This window comes from Heterocephalus glaber, unplaced genomic scaffold (genome assembly GCF_053883595.1).
Source record: "Heterocephalus glaber isolate CG9 unplaced genomic scaffold, H.glaber_assembly_v1.0 deba00001472, whole genome shotgun sequence".
Classification (NCBI taxonomy): Eukaryota; Metazoa; Chordata; class Mammalia; order Rodentia; family Bathyergidae; genus Heterocephalus; species Heterocephalus glaber.
In genome coordinates this window covers 45,273,850-45,290,018 of record NW_028258315.1, presented here as the reverse complement: position 1 = coordinate 45,290,018, position 16,169 = coordinate 45,273,850, and the positions used below count along the sequence as shown (strand labels likewise).

General features: G+C 45.4%; 2 protein-coding genes and 1 long non-coding RNA gene across 15 annotated transcripts in view; 1 reads left to right on the top strand and 2 right to left on the bottom strand.

Moving 5' to 3' along the window:
- Nucleotides 1–930, bottom strand: part of Slc41a3 (solute carrier family 41 member 3) — a 54,414-nt gene extending 53,484 nt beyond the window's left edge. For 2 of the 11 annotated variants that reach the window (XM_004854167.4, XM_087181330.1), the window contains exon 1: nucleotides 746–930. The gene's annotated coding sequence lies outside the window, so the exon portion shown is untranslated. Of the gene's footprint in view, nucleotides 1–642 lie in introns of all 11 variants that reach the window. The other 9 variants (XM_004854165.4, XM_087181328.1, XM_004854160.4 and 6 more) reach the window with 7 other exon arrangements.
- The window catches only part of LOC147826347 (uncharacterized), a 122,700-nt gene that overhangs the window by 46,480 nt on the left and 60,051 nt on the right, over nucleotides 1–16,169 (top strand). The window lies entirely within an intron of this gene.
- The window catches only part of Aldh1l1 (aldehyde dehydrogenase 1 family member L1), a 66,634-nt gene continuing 63,626 nt past the window's right edge, over nucleotides 13,162–16,169 (bottom strand). For 2 of the 3 annotated variants that reach the window (XM_004854159.4, XM_087181327.1), the window contains 2 exons: nucleotides 15,169–15,368; nucleotides 13,162–13,473 (listed from right to left, as the gene is read on the bottom strand). In XM_004854159.4, the coding sequence (XP_004854216.1) occupies nucleotides 13,418–13,473; nucleotides 15,169–15,368 (256 nt within the window). In that variant the 3' untranslated portion in view covers nucleotides 13,162–13,417. Of the gene's footprint in view, nucleotides 13,474–15,168; nucleotides 15,369–16,169 lie in introns of those variants that run through there. The other variant, XR_002398070.2, reaches the window with a different exon arrangement.

The following is a 16,169-nucleotide window of genomic DNA, read 5'->3' as shown; positions in this document are numbered from 1 at the left end:
TAGAGGCCAGTTACAGACAATCATGGCAAGGCCCATCTACAAAGTTCTTGTAGAAGGAAGGCTGAATAACCTGCATTTCTAAATGAGGTCAGGGGAAGCAGTTTGAGAACAAAGGTTTAAAATACTTCTTAAAAGGGTGAGATTTTGAAGACACAGCCTCACAGGCTCTTCTGGATCATGGCACGTGTGAGACACTGCAGGGCAGTTTGCCGGGCGAGTGGAGGGGACTAGCAAGGTCCTCTATTAAGGCAGCGAATGTTCCCGGGTGCTGGGGAGCTATGGGAGACTGCAAAGGAGGCAACGCACTACATCTATCAGTAATACAGGCCTGAGTGCTCTGGCTTTGAAAAGGACTGTAGGAAGAGGATGGAGACAGGCAATTCTGACATCTGCGTGTGGGAAGCCAAGGGTTCCTAAGGAGCAGAACCTCCCCCTACCCTTCTGCCCCTGGTCTCCCCTAGGAATCCACCTCCGACCCCCAGGTGTGCCGCCCCCGCAGGGGACTCACTGGGCCCCCTCCGGTTTACTTCATTTCCGGTTCGCCTCCGGCCTATACCCCTGCTCTGGGGCACCTCCCGCGCTCCGACTATCCTTTGAGCCCACCCATCCACACCCCTGTGATCCTCCCTTTGGTGCACTCACCTTCCGCGGACCTTCCGCTCCTGGAGCGCCCGCCCCCCCCCCCCCCCCCCAATTTCTCTCTCTTCTACCCGAAGCACCCAGCCTGGCTTAGGGCTGCGCTTACCCAGTGCTCTTTCGGGAGGGCGGTATAGAAAAACAAGCCGCAAAACGCTCGCTGGCGGCTAGGGGAGCGCTCTGCGGCTTGAAGGAAGGGGGAAGGACTGCGCGGCCTCCATCGAGCCCCGCCTAGGCCGGGTGCAGCCCCGCCCCTCGGCGGAGCCTCTGAGCCCCAACCTCTGGGCTACACCCCGTCGAAACTTTGGGGGCGGGGCCGCGGGGCTGGGCGGGGCGCTAGGGGGCGGGGACCGGGCCGCAGGAGGCCCATCACTGGAGCGCCAGCTTTTGGAATGGTCCGTGTTCTGCAGCCCCCCTTTAAAAAATCTCAGCTCGTTACCCCAGGTATACCCCTTTTTTATTTTCCTGGAGTAATTTTAAATATTCTAAGCAGAAATATTTCACCCTTAAATACTTGAGTATATTAATCTAATTGATAAGGTATGCTTTTTAAACATGGCCATAATGCTGTATCATCACATCTAAGGAAACTGTCAATTCCCAGTCCTCTTCAGTTTTCCCTGTTTGACTCAAAAGTTCTTTTCACAAAACTTAGGAAGACATTCCATTGCATTATTTCAACAAAAGATAACTCTGCATGTCAAACACAGATATTTACCAGGTAAGGCAACATGTACATGTGCTTGCCTAATTCCATTTTTCTGAGTGTGCAGCCTTTTTGATGTGTACCTGGTGTTAGTACTGCCTACACCTCCCCAGACCCCTGTGCTTCCACGGGCCCTCTCTGGCCCTCTTTCAGCCTCCCCATGAAAACAGGTGTCATGCTCACAGGGAGCCTGCAGCCCTGTCTTAGACTTTCTACCCCAAGTTCCAGACAGCTATCCAAGCCTCAGATTTCCCAGTGGCTCCAAGTTCCGTTTCTAGGATGTGTGCAAGATCAACAATTTCAATCACTAACAATTTGGGGGATGTGCTAGCTGTCTATAGGGCCTCCCAGAGCTCCCAGCTGTCCAAGAATTCTGCATTTGAACCTTGTCTGCCAGATTGCTATGAAGGCACCTTTGTCAAGGCCAGAGAATACAGCAAACTTCCTTTAGCAGTTTGTTGGTTTTATTTACAATTCTTACATATTTAAGCATGTAGTTTGTGGACTCCCTTTGGTATTCTTGCCTGAAGGCTTTGTAAATTTTGAGGCAGCCTGTCTAGTTTCAGTAGAGTTATGAGTGCAGGAAACATTTCATTTTCTTCTTAAATCTAATGCAAGAAAAATAAACTGGCAAAAGTGTAATGATAAATGACAACTAACAGTTGATTCCAGTAGGAAAGAAATGACACTCTGGAAAAGGGGGTAACCAACCGAACTAAGCTCCAAAAAGTGGGTGTCACACCAAGGCAAGGATCCATCTCTTGAGAGCTTGGTAAGTGGCAAGCAGTGTGTACCAGGTCCCGCAAACTAGCCTTGGCCCTACTCTCCCTCTCACCCACAGGTGACACCAAGTGTCAAAGCACTGGCTCAGGAAGCAAGGCCTGGATAGAGTTTAAGCAATAAACAGCTTTTGGCAAAACTAATTTTCAGAAGGAAGTTGGAGATATGATAGACAAAAAACATGTATAGATCTAGGGGGTATATATCAGTGGTAGAGCACTTGCCTGTCATGCACAAGGTCCTAGGCTTGATCCCTAGCACCAGGGAAAAAAAAGTGTGATAAATTTTCATACACTGTTAAGAGATATTATGAATTGAATTGTACATAATGTCCAACATATCTATTGAATCCTTAACCTTCGATGTGATTCTATTTGGCTTATAAGGAGGCAATAAAGGTTAAGTGAGGCTACAAATGTGTGGCCCTGATCCAATCAGACCTGGAGTACTTTTAAGAGGAGGAAGAGACACGAGAGAGCTCACTCTCCATGTGTGCCCAGAGGAAGACACAGCAAGAAGATAAATGCCTGAAAAGAAGAGAAGCTTCACCAAAAACAATCATTTTGATACCTTGATCAGGGACTTTGTGTTAGTTAGCTTTCTGTCACTGTAATAAAATACCTGAGATAATCAATTTATATAGAGAAAAGGTTAATTCTGGTTCATAGTTTTGGAAATTTCAATCCACGGTTGGCTGATCCATTCACTTTGGGCCTATAGTAAAGCAGAACATCATGGTAGGAGCACATGGTAAAGCAAACAATCCTCATGTCTGGGACATAAAAGAGAAAGAGAAAGAAGCTAGTCCCTTTCGAGGGCACATCTCAGTGACCAAAAATCCTCCCACCAGGTCCATCTCTTAAAAGTACCACCATCTCCCAATAGCACTGAGCTAGGGATCAAGACTTAAACACATGGGCTTTGGCAAGGACATTCCAGATCCAAACTATGGCAGACTTCCAGCCTCTAGAATTGTAAAAAGACAAGCATCTGTTGTTTTAGCCACCAGCTCTTTGGTATTTTGTTATGGCAGCTTGGGGGAATTCATATTTTCATAGTAAGCCAACTTTAATTTATCTAGTTTCTTACCCATAGAGTGGTTATAACCTCAGTGCTTATGTCATATGGAGCAATCCATGCAGAGTTCTCTGAACAGTGCCTCATACATAGTGAGAGTTCAGTACATGCGTGCTGCAAATTGTTTATGGAGGGATTACAGGCTTCTGAGTGAACCACTAGGAAGTGGGGGAAACAGAAAGTGAGGGCCAGCCAGATAGGTTGATATGTGCATCCAGGCAGGCCTGACCCAGCCCACGCCTTTCCTCACATCTGTCCCAGTTTCCTGATGTCACTCTGTCTCTACTGTGTCCACCTTGTGTTCTTGGCCTGTCCTCATCTTCTTCAAATGGCCTTCAGTTTGGTGGCAGCAGTCCTACCTCAAGGCTCCCTGAACCTAGCCTCTCTTCCTTTTGCCCCTCCACTTCCAGGAAGTGGGGCTCCTGAGCAAAGGCCACCTCACATTTCACCTCACATGACATGGGTGTGATGGCTGCTGCAGGAGTGATGGAGCATAGCCTGGCCCCACAAGACTGACCACACAAGAGACTTTGAAGTTTAGGGCTCTCAGCATCTTTATACAACAAGCCCTCCAGCCCCTGAGCTGCCACTCAGCCTTCGAGGAAACAGCCCCTGTGAAGTGGTTTCTTTCATAGCTGTATCATCTTCTTCAAGATTGGTCACAGAGCCATCATCCCCAGGAAGTACCAAACACACTTTTGTGGGCCTCCTTTCTCTCACCCTCCTAGCACATAGTAGGTCTGCTATTGTACTATGCAAGAAGCTATCCTTTTCCATTGTCTCATTTCCCATGGTCAACACTAGTCCAAAAAGATTAAATGGAAAATTCCAGAAATAATTCCCAAGTATTAAATAACCTTTACTATAGTATGTTATAATTTTTCTATTTTATTATTAGCTACTATTGTTAAGCTTTTACCATGCCTAATTTATAAATTAATCTTTATCATAGGTATGTATAGGAAAAAGCATTTTCTCTAGGCTTCTGTATTATCTGAGGTTTCAGGCATGCATGGGAGTTCTTGGAAGGTATTCTCTGAGGACAGTGGGGGACTACTATATTAGGTTGGATATTACTGCCTCTCAGGCTATGAATTCCCCAAGGCAAGAGACTGTCATTCACCCTTAGATTCACAACACATCACAAGATGCTTTTATGGTTTAGATCTAAAATTTCCCCCAGAAGTCTCATGTTCATGTTCAGAGGTGGAGCCTAGTTGGAAGGAGCAGGTCACTGACAGCATGACCTGGAAGGATGTATTCTCTTTTTTTTTTCCTGCTTAATTTATTTTTTATGTATTTTTTAGTACATGTTTGGAGTAATTGATATTTACATTCACCTTAGGGAGTGGGTACATGTACTTAACATATCTTGATTCTTTTTATTCCCCTTCTCCTCCCCACCCACATCCCTCCTTCCTTCTCTAGGTCCTCTTTCCCCATTTTCATGATTATTGTTATTATTTTTTGTTGGTGTTTACAATATTGATTACATTCATTGTGGGTAGTTGATACATACCTCACACATCTTAAATATTTTTATGTCCCTTTCCCCTTCCTCCTTCTCCCCATGCTTGGTCTTTTGGTCTCCTTCCCCTTTGTAAAATGTCTATCTCTCTGTTTCCTTTTATCAATCTTTTAGTTTGCTCTTTGTTTGTACTATGTTTTCAAAATGTATCCATTTTCTTACAAATGTCTCAAACTTATTTTTCTTTATAGGTCAGTACTATTCAATTGTGTATAAATACCTAATTTTCTGTATCCATTCTTTGTTTGATGGATATATTAGCTATTTCCAAGATTTAGCTATTATGAATTGTGCTGCTATAAACATTGGGATGCATGTATCACTATAATGTGATGTCTTTAGCTCTTTTGGGAAGATACCTAGAAGGGGAATATCTGGGTCAAATGGAATTTCTATTTTTAGTTTTTTGAGAAATGTCTATACTGATTTTCACAATGATCATACTAGTTTACATTCCTATCAACAATATAGAAAAGTATTTTCACAAAAAGCCATGCCAACATTTGTTATTATTTGATTTCTTGATGATAGCCATTCTTTCTGGTGTAAGATGAAATCTCAGTGTTGTTTTAATTTGCATTTCTCTAATGGCCAGAGATGTACTTTTTTTCGTACATAATTGGCCATTTGTACTTCTTCTGAGAAGTGTCTATTTCAGTTGCTCATCTTTTGATTAGGTCTTTTATTTTGAAGACTCTAATTATTTTTGAGTTCTTTGTGTCCTAAATATTAGTTTTCTATCTGAGGAATAGCTGGGACAATTTTTTCCCATTCTGTAGGTTGTCTCTTTATTCTACTGATTGTTTCCTTTGCTGAGAAGTTTTAAAATTTGACATAATACTATTTGTTTATTCTTTCTGTTGTTTCTTGTACAATTGGAATTCTGTTCAGAAAGTCCTTGCTAATACCTGTGACTTGAAGAGTTTGACCTATTTTATCTTCCAGTAGGTTGTGTTTCTATTTTAATATTTAGATATTTGATCCATTTTGATTTTAACTTACCATATGATAAGAGATATGGGCCCAGCTTCAATCATCTACATATGGATAGCCATTTTTTCCAGCACGATTTGCTAAATAGGCTATCTTTCCTCCAAAGTTTCTTTTATCAAAGATCAAATAGCTAAATGTGTCTGAAGTTTCTGCATCCTCTATTCTGTTCCATCAATCCACATGTCTGTTTTTGTGCTGATACCATGCCCCTTTTATTATTGTAGCTTTGTAGTATAACTTGAATTCAGGTATTGTGATGCCTCTTGCTTATGCTTGTTGCCCAGGATTGCTTTTGCTATTCTGGGTCTCTTCTGGGTCCACATGAGTTTCAGGATTGTTTTCTATAGTTCTGTGAAGAATGCTGTTAGTATTTTGATTGAGATTGTGTTGAATCGATGTATCACTTTTAGGAGGATGACCATTTTGACAATATCAGTTTTACCTGTTCAGGAATAGGGGCTATCTTTCCATTTTCATGTCTTCTTCAATCTCCTTTTTCAGAGTACTGCATATATGCTATTAGCATATATTAGTGGTAATTAGCACTCTCCAATGTGGAAATAGAATGGAAGGAAAGATATGCAAGGATGGGTAAAAGAGAAGTGTTAAATCAGTAGGAGAGGTAGATGGAAGAAATAATATTTAGTAAGAAAATTAGATAGGTCACCAGGTTCTGTTGGAGGTCTATTATAGTTGGAGTAAAGGGTTAATGATAAGGGTTTTAAGAAGATACTTGTGAGGAGGGCCAGGATGTATGTGGAGGGATGTGTAATCTGGTATTGAGGAAAGATGTGAGGTTGTCAAGACCTGTTTATTTATTTGTGTTCCTATAAGGTGGAGAGGAGGCAAGGGAAGACAAGAGGCTAGGTAAGACAGGGAAGAGCCAAAGGGAAAAAAAAAAAAGAAATAGAGAGGACAGAAAGTTAATGTGAAAGAAGAATGACTGAGACAGAGCAGAATGTAAGGGAATAAACTTTAAAAGAAGACATTTAAAAATGGGAAAAATAATAAAAAAGTAAGAAAAATAGTATTGCCACAGAAGCTAGAATTAAAGAAAAGGAATAGGGAGGTGAGAGAGTGAGAGAAAATAATAACTAAATTAAAGCAAATAAAGAGAAAAATAAAAGGAAAGAAAAGTAACCCCCCCCAAAAAAAAATCAGGCAGGGACCCAGATAAAACATTGCAACAAGAGAACATACTCACAATTCCCATGTGATTGCATGCCATAAAGCCTGAATGTCCACACAGTTCCCCCGATGTGATTGCAGACAGCCTCATCAGTTTCCTGTCTTTCCCTTTGCATTCAAATCCTGAACTGAGCCAATCTCAAGAATACCCCTGTCAGCCAGCAGGCAGAATCTGACAAATTATCTTGACTTGGCTTAGAGACTCTACACCCAAGTTCCTCTCTCTGCCCAGAGCCAGAGGTGGGCTGGCATCCCTTGTCTGAGGTGAGTGCTAGGGGGGATTCCACAGAGATTCAGCATTCCTCAGTGTTTGGAGGTGGGTGATGAGACAAAGGGGTTAGTATATACAAAGTCAAGAGTTGGAGAAGGTTGACAAGGAGAAGAAGCCAGAATATTGAGGGTCTGTTCCCAGAGTCTAGCCTATGCAGTGCTCATTCGTTCCCTCAGGCTATTTGGAATGCTTTTATGATGGCTGCTCCCTGGAGCAGCAAGGTGGGGGTGGTGCAAATTGGCTTTGGCACCAATACTTTCCCTTTTCAACTATCCAGATACTTGGCTTGATCTACATGTATCATCTTTTAGATTAATGTTCTATGTCAGGGTGTATGTCCCTCCCCCACTTCAGAGTACTTTTGTTTTCAGTGAATCTTCTCTAAGTAACTCTCATGCAATTCTTCCTCTAGTCAGTCATATTGGATAGCCCCTTGGAAAGATGTATTCTCATCCCAGGGTCTTCTTTTTTTCCCCTGCTTCCTGGCCACCATGTGGCAAACAGCTTTCCCTTGCCATGATGTTCTGCCATGCTGTTTCTGCCTTGAAACCAGCTGACATGGACTGAATCCACAAAACCAAAGTAAAACTCTCTTTTTAAGTTGTGAGTGTTGGGCATTTTGCCTCAGTGTGTGAAAAGTACACCCTCAATGTCCATGTGTTGAAGGTAGTCAGCCTGTGACACTTTTGGGAGGGGCGAAACTTTTAGGAGCCAAAACTCCCTACTGTAAGGGAGTTAGTCACTGGAGGCATACTTTCAAAGGGAATATTGGGACCCCCTTCGGGAGGACATTTCTTCACTCTTTGCTCCCTGGCCAACATGAGGTGAACAGCTTTGCTCTACCAAGTGCTCCCCACCGTAGTGTGCTCACATCACAGGGCCAAAGCCATGGAGCCAAGTAACAAGGACTGAATCCTTTGAAACCATAATCCTTTCCTCCTTTTAAATTGTTCGTGTCAGGTATTTTGTCACAATGATGGAAAGTTGACTAACACAGATACACATCAGACCCTTGCTTTAGGTTGGAAAGCATGAATGGTTGCCTGAGAAAAGAGTAAGCAAATAAATGAAGGAAAGAGGGAGGCACAGAGAGAGAACAATAGCCCAGAAGTGACCTTGAGAGAACTATTCAAGTGCAAGTAGTTTTCTTGGGAGACAACACTGGGTGAGGAATAAAGTAGACAAGGAAAGAATGACAGCCAATAAAATTTCACTCGGAAGGAAATTACCACCGTGGGTGCCTGGAGCTCAGTCCTTTTGGGAGCCTCGGAGATATCTCACCCAAAGGAGCAGAGCAGGAATATTTAAATATTGTGCCTTTCATTCTTTCGGGTGAAGGCTGCTTCCAGAGGACATGTATCCCCTGGGAATTCTGAGAAAGACCTCTGAAGAATCATCAAAGGCAGAGGCAACTGGAGTCAGCCAGGTGTACCCCCTAGGTTGGGGCACCAGCAGGGGCCTTTACAGCACCTTAGGACACTTGCTGGTGACACAAATCAGTGAATAGGTACAATGATAGAGAGTGAAAATAGGATCATCAGGCATCATCTCTGGTTGTATTGTGCTTTCTGTACATCACTGCTAACCTTCACACAAGCCTGTAAGGTGAGTGTGTGCCCTTTTCGCAGATGACTAAAGAGTTGTTCTACATGCCCAAGGCCACATTGCCTTCAGTGGATCAGCAGGAATTCAAATTCTGTCCTGAATCTAAAGACCTCACTGTCCATGACATCAGGTTTCCTCTCCGGAACAGGCTAATTGGTGAAGAAAAGAATTGATGAACATGTGCTTAGGGAAGGAGTATCTCTGGTCAATCCAGTTCCAATGAAAAGATTGGTTTGGGCTGGGTGTAGCTCACTAGTACAGCACATGCTTAGCATGCATAAGGCCCTGGGTTCAATCCTCCGCACCCAGAAAAAAATGACGGCTCTATGAATTATCTGTTCTTTGATATTAAATTTATAATATAAAAATTTACACATAAAACAGTAAATACCAAGGAATAAAATTTAGTTTCCGATGATTCCAAAGACATCTCAAGGGCCCTTGGGACTTCCCCTTGGTGTTCCCTACTTGGCATCCTACATAACCCAGAGCTGGTGTAGGGCTCACCCCAACAGCCTGTCCAGGTAGAATGCAAAGGCTGCTGCCCTGGTCTTCATTGTCATACACAGAGAGATGTGTCCATTATTACTGTTGATCCTGCCAAATCAGTGGATCCTACTTGGAGCACTTCACTGCTCCATCCCAACCCTAGGCCCAGACTACCCAGTCTTAATACACTCTGGCAGAGGGCCACAAGGAAGGAAGACAACACTATCATTAGGAACCAATTTATAATTGGCAAAACATGAGTAGGAACATAAATTTCATGGCTCAATGGTAGCAGTACCTTGCATTTTACTTGGACTTTAAACATATGCTCATATTCATGACATTACCTTATCATGATGACAACCCTGGAAAGCAGGCAAAACATGTATTATGACTGCTGTTTTCATATGAGAAAACAGGCTTATCTACCAGTGTTTGGTAGTGTCAGACATAGAAGTCTAGGAGTACCCTGGCCTAAGTAGAAATCTCCACAGCAGGAGACCTAGAAATCTCCACTCCCACATTGCCTAAAGGCAGCAGCCAGTGAGAGGACTTACCCCACCCCTGCAGCATGGATTCTGCAGTGGCCTTGCCAAATCTGCTGGTTCTCTGGAGGAAGGTGGGAATGTGAGGAGCAACTGGTCCAGCTTCCAGGATCTAGTACAGCCCTGCTCCAGCTCATGTGTACCCAGCTTCCACTAGCCCTGTGGGCCTGGCTTGCTGCACTCCTCAGGCAGCTCGGAACTCCCCTCAACACCTAATCCGAAGGGCCTAAGGAAACTGACCATGACACTAAAGATAGGTTTAGCTGACTGCACCCTGAGGAGGAGCTGGCAAAGGTGAAAGGATTTGAAGCCAGACAATTCCCAGGGTGGGTGAGAGAGCCCAACCCCATCTGGTTCCCTCACAGGTATGGCTCTTTCTTCCCAGGGTCCTGCAAAGGGCCCAGAGACCTGGATTATGTCCATATTTGGAGGCTAGCTATATATAAAGAAGACAAAGAAATGTCAGTGCAGGGCTACAAAACTTGTGCTGTATACATTAAATATTTTATGGAACATATTAATCCTAATATAAAGCAATGGGCTAGAATTAGATCATTGCAGGATTTACTAACCGAGGGATTCATGCATGTTAGGAAAGCACTCTAGTACTAAGATATACTTCATCCCTGTTAAAACTTCGAACTTGTAAGAAAAGTCATATAGTAAAAGGGTAGAGATTTTAAGCTGTAAAGTGTGTATCTTTTTCTTTCTGAGCTGAGAGTGAAATCTCAGCTCTCTGAATCACCTCATTTGCCATGAACAGTAAAAGTCTATGTGTGCAAGAGTTTGAAATTTGCAAGATGATAAACTAGGGAGATGACCGTGGTGCTATTTAATGATGTCCGGACTGCATACTTAAAAATGGTTAAGATCCAGGCATGGTGTCACATGCCTGTAACTCCAGCACTTAAGGGGTTGAGGAAGAAGGATTGCCATGAGTTCAAGGCAAGCCAGGGCTACACAGTGAGCTCAAGGCCAGCCTGAACTACATAGCAAGACAAAAAAACCCAAAGTATAAACAAACAATGAACCAAAAAAGGTTAATGTAGTCAATTTTATGTTAGTATATTTTACCACAATTTGTGTTTTGGGACTTGGTAGGCAAATGTTCTACCACTGAGCTACACCTGCAGTCCACAGTTAGTAGTCCTGATTTCATCTCACTACCACTTTGCCCTGGGCCCCAATTCACTTGTGTGTGTGTGTGTGTGTGTGTGTGTGTGTGTGTGCGTGTGTGTGTATGCACATTTTGTTTTTTAAGAGGCAGGGTTTCACTATGTTTCTTAGGCTGCCCAGAACTTCTGAGCTCCAACAATACTTCTGCCTCAGTCTCCCAAACAACAGCACTACAGGTGCATGCTACTGTGCCCAGCTTTTGTATTTTATTTTTAAACTACCTTAAACCATTCTCTTAACATAGTGAAACACAAATGCATTTTAAAATCACAAAATGTCAGTGATAAATCTACCTGTCATGTGACAGTCTGATAGTCAGCTTTGGAGGAGATGCACATCCATGATGTTGGGGATTCAGGCTTCCTCCATCCCCCACATCCCATAGTGCTGCTCATACCTGCAGGGTTACAAGATGTCCCCTGCCATGTCCACTGAGCCTGCTTCCAGCCATCCCAGGACAACAGCATGAGCCCCTTCTGTAGGATATGCATCAGAAGGTGAACTGATCATGTCCACTCACTTTCTGTTGACTGGAACTTGGTTCCATGACTGTCACTTGGCCATAAATTAGGCTGGGAAATTGTCTTTCTCCTGGGCAGTCATGTGCCCAGGTGAAATATGAAGGTCCTATGACTTAAGAAGGGAACAAAGAAAATGAAGTTGGGGCAGAACTGACGTTCCTAACTACATTTTATAGTTTCCATTTTATAGAATTCTTGAAGGGGAAAGAGAATAGAAAGCTGGAAGTATAGTTTTGTGCATCTAAACCAGGGATCTCAAGTATAATTGCAGTGGGGTGCCCTGGGTAAGACCAAGCCCTTTGTGCATCTGTTGAGGAAGCTTCTTCTCAGCTCTGTTTGAGTTTGAATGGGCCTGCACTGAGGCTTTGTCTGCTCTCCTGTTATGAAGGAATATTCACAGGGAAGCCGGGTTGGTTCTTTGGGGATGCTGGCAGGCTTCCACTTCTGGTTGGGAAGAGCATGATAGCACTGGCTCAGGGCCTAGAGAAGGCCACATTCCCTTGGACTTTAGTCCTAGGGTGTTTGAGGCCCAACAACCAGAATGTAGGAAAGGGACAACTGAGGTGTAGGTGCTCCATGCTAAGGCAAGTCCACTTTCCCCAGGGATGGGGGAAAGACTTCCTTCCAGCAAGGGGGCCATCTCAATCATCAGCTATCCCAGTAGATATCAATTCTGAGGTAGCAAAGGCCCGAAAGACACATTTATTTCCCTCTGTGAGCAACAAAAATTGAGACTGGACAAGCCAGGGATTCACAGTGGGGTGACCTGGCCCTGCTCTATGGTAGGTGGGAAATAGGTCATGTGATGCCCACTACAGGGCCTGGCATGGGTCTGGGCTTTGGGGCTCTGAGTAGTCACACAGCAGAAATTGTCATTTTTCATTGACCTTTAAGAAGGTCTGTGAAGCTGGGTAAAGTGGCACATGCCTGTAATCCTGGCACTTTGTGAAGCTAAGGCAGGAGGATCACAAGTTCAAGTACTACCTAGGGAACTTAGTGAGACCCCATCTCAAAATAAGAGAGGCTAAGGATGTAGCTCAGTTATGGAGTATCCTTGGGTTTGATCCCCAGTATATGCACGCACACACGCACACACACACACAGGTCTTATAAGAAGTTACAGTCTCATCATACCAATGCATAGCAAAGAAGAGAGTAAATATGAGGGGGAAAGTAAGGCAACAGTGGGTAGGTTGCATTATAGTGTTTGGGGCCCACAGGATGAGGACGCAGGGGGGTGGCCCTAGGCGCCCATGGATGAGGGTACAAGAAAGACAGAGGCTCTGCAGTGGGTGCCGTTGGCTGAGGGGAAGCCACAAGAAACAGGGCAAAAACCAGGAGCACTTCCCCAGGTCTGAGACACCAGGCAAGGACTTCTGCAGACACTGAGCAGGATCATAGTCCAGACTTTCCACTCCCAAACCTGAATCCTCTTCTATTTCTTGGGGGTTATTCCCCAAACCTCTCTCACCCCTCTCTTTCAACACCTGCTGTGTGGGGGCCTGAGTGACCATGTGCATTTCCTTCCATGTCTGGACAGGCAGTCTGGCTCTCCCAAGTCCAAGCAACATAGCTTGCACCAAGGTCTAAGGGTGACTACACAGCTTCTAGGAGTACTCTGGACAGAGTGGGGACACAGGAGGAGGTTGCCTCTACTCAGAACCTTTATTTTCCCTGCAGGCTATTCCCTCTCTGCCATCGGCCCCTTCTGATTGTTCGTAGTGTGTCCCAAATGGTGCAGATGGAGGAACAGGCAGGAGAGTTTCAGCAGGTGCTCGAGGGAGGGGGCTGTGCACCCTGGCTGGTGGGAGCACCCTGGTCTTCCCTAAGGAGGCAGGTCAGGCCTGTGTGGGATGAGGGACACCATGGGGACTTGGTCTTCCCGCTTGTAGAGATTCTTCTTCAGTACTCGAAAGTCACTGTCTTGACCCGCAGGTATTCATTCAGGGCTGCCTCTCCTGAAAGACAAATGGTGCAGTGCACTGTTCTAGGTGTAACATGTACTATCTCACTGGGTCCCAGGAGCAACCACATGCGGTGACCCTGTATCACCTTACTTGCAGGTGAGAAAGTGATGCTCAGGTAAGCGTGCCAGGGCTCCAATGCAGGCATGGGATGCAAACCCAATCTGGAATAACTGTTCTAGAACCTTCCCCAGCTCCTACTCCATTGTGATAGGGTAAGGTGGGGCGGGGGGAGAAAGCTGAGAGACTGTCTTCCTGTTTCCTGGCCATCTCCTCCCCACTGCTGCCACAGCTACCTCTGGATCAAGCTATGGCTGGAGAAAGGGAGGCCCTGCAGGACCCCTGAGGACTCTGACATGTGACAGCACTTTGTGGCTGGTGCATCTAGCTCCATGACAATGTATGTGCCCCCTGGTTGCCTGAGAGCTCCCCATCAGTTGCAGCTGCCCCCAGGAATGGTGCCCCCCTAATGCTGAGGCTGCTGCATCCCTCTTTATCTCTGGCCCATCCTAGGTGGGCTGTTTGAAATGTTTAGTTTGGGGATGTATCACAGGGCCTTCAGGTCCTATCTATGCAGGACACAGGGACCAGAGTGGGAAGAGAGCTGGAGGATCTCAGGGAAAAGAGTCTAATGTGAAAAAAAAAAGAGTCTAATGTGACAATGATCACATCCTAGGGCCTTGATACCTACAGCCATCTGTGGATAGTGATGGGCACCAGGAAGGTGTCATGGAAGGAGGCAGCCAACAAGGACAGTGGGTGTGCCTGACCTGCACGTGCGTGTGTGTTCTGGCTCAGGTGAGTGTGCAAGGTGTGTCAGGCTTGCAGAGTACAGTTGAGGCACCTCTCACAAGCACCCAGGGTTCTTGTGGGACTTGAAAGATGGGAGGTTATAAAATAGCACCCTTGGATTCCAGCCTCAATTTGATGCTGCCTGCAGTCCCTGAGCAGGCCCAGGAGTCTGAGGAGAGAAGCCATGGTTCCTCAGAGACAGCACACTGCTTTTCCCAGACCTTGCAAGCTGTCAGTTTCCACAGTGGCAGGATGGAGAAAGTAGAATGAGCAGCCCAGGGAAGGAGGAGTGCTGGGGCCAAGCTCACTCCACCCAGTATGTGGGGCATGTGCTCCACCTGTGCGAGTCCAGAGCCTGCTAATGCCTTGGTGGTGTCATCCCTACAATGGGTGATGGGAACATTCACTGCTACCTGCAGCTCTATCCCTTTGAGGCTAAAGCCTGAGCCACTGACTGTGGCCTCCAAGGTCTTTAACATCTGGGTACTGCCCACCTCTCAGCCCTCCTGTCCTCCCTGCCCTTGCCCACACCAACCACTCAGGCCTCTCTGCAGCTTCAAGGCCAGAGTTGGTTCCCTCTCCTTTAAACAAGTCCCTAGCCCCCTAGCTTTATGGCTAACTCCACCTTGTCAAGCAGGTCTTGGAACAGTGTCACCTCCACAGAGAGGCCCCCTTGCTCTGTGACTAGAGTCTGCTGTCAGGTTATGTTTCTTGCCCTTTTCCTAGCACTCCTAGCACTCATTCACCAATTTAATTATTGCTTGTCCCTTCCCAGTAAGAAGTGATCACCTAATAGTCACTCTGTTCAGGGTGACACCACCTGAACAGCCCAGCACCTAGGACAGAAGTTTGTTGAATGAATAAATAAAAGCAACCCTACAGGCAGGATTAGGTTACCTAAATCTTTGCCAAATCCAGACTGCTTGAATCCTCCAAAGGGAGCAGCCACGTCAGTCTTGTTGTATGTGTTGACAAACACAGTGCCTGCTTCAAGCTTGTCACTGACATACAGGGCCTTGTTGATATCCCGGGTGAAGACTCCAGAAGCCAGGCCAAATTCTGTGGCATTGGCGCGAGACAGCACAGTGTCCACATCCCTGTGGAGAAAATCCAAGAGCTCCCTGAGGGAAGTTCAGAGGGGCTTCACCCCTGGACACAAGATGAAGAAAGACCAGTATCTCTTCCCCCAAGGCTGAGCCAGGCCCACTCCAAGTTCCTTGCTACACAAGGCCTAAAAAGGAGGAAAAGTGCGAGGGCTGAAGCAAGTCTGAGTAGACAGAGGACAGAATAGAGAAGGGCAAAGAGAGATAGTGAGGAGGACAGCTGGGCATGCAACACACACTTGTAGTCCCAGCGACTTAGGATGCTGAGGTGAGAGGTTTGCTTGATCCCAGGATTTCGAGACCAGTCTGGGCAGCAGATCAAGACCCCCATCTCAAAAAAGAAAGAAGGTAGTAAGGGGGAGAGGAAGGGAGGGAGGAAAGGAAAGAGGGAATAAGGAAGGAAGGGAGGAAGGAAGGAAGGGAGGAAAAAGGGAAGGATATGAGCAAGCAGGGGTAGATTTGCAAAGGGTCAACCACCCAGGACAGTCTTTCACTTTACAGATGGGAACAGAGCCCACCACACATGGAAAAGCAAAGGTGACCACTTAGGCTGGGCATTCAGCAGACAGCAGAGACTGAAGATCTGTTAACCATTTTGTAGATGACAGTAATGTCTCTTATTCTAATGAAATCAGCCTATACTAACAATTTAAGTAGGTTTTTCTTGACAGTTTGGTAGTAAAAGTTGAGGATGAGGTATCATTTTGCAAATTGTTCAGTGGTAAATGCCTGAGCAATGAATAGCCAGAAGAAGATGGGGACGGCAAAGGGTGTTCAAACTGCCGCTGCCCCTTT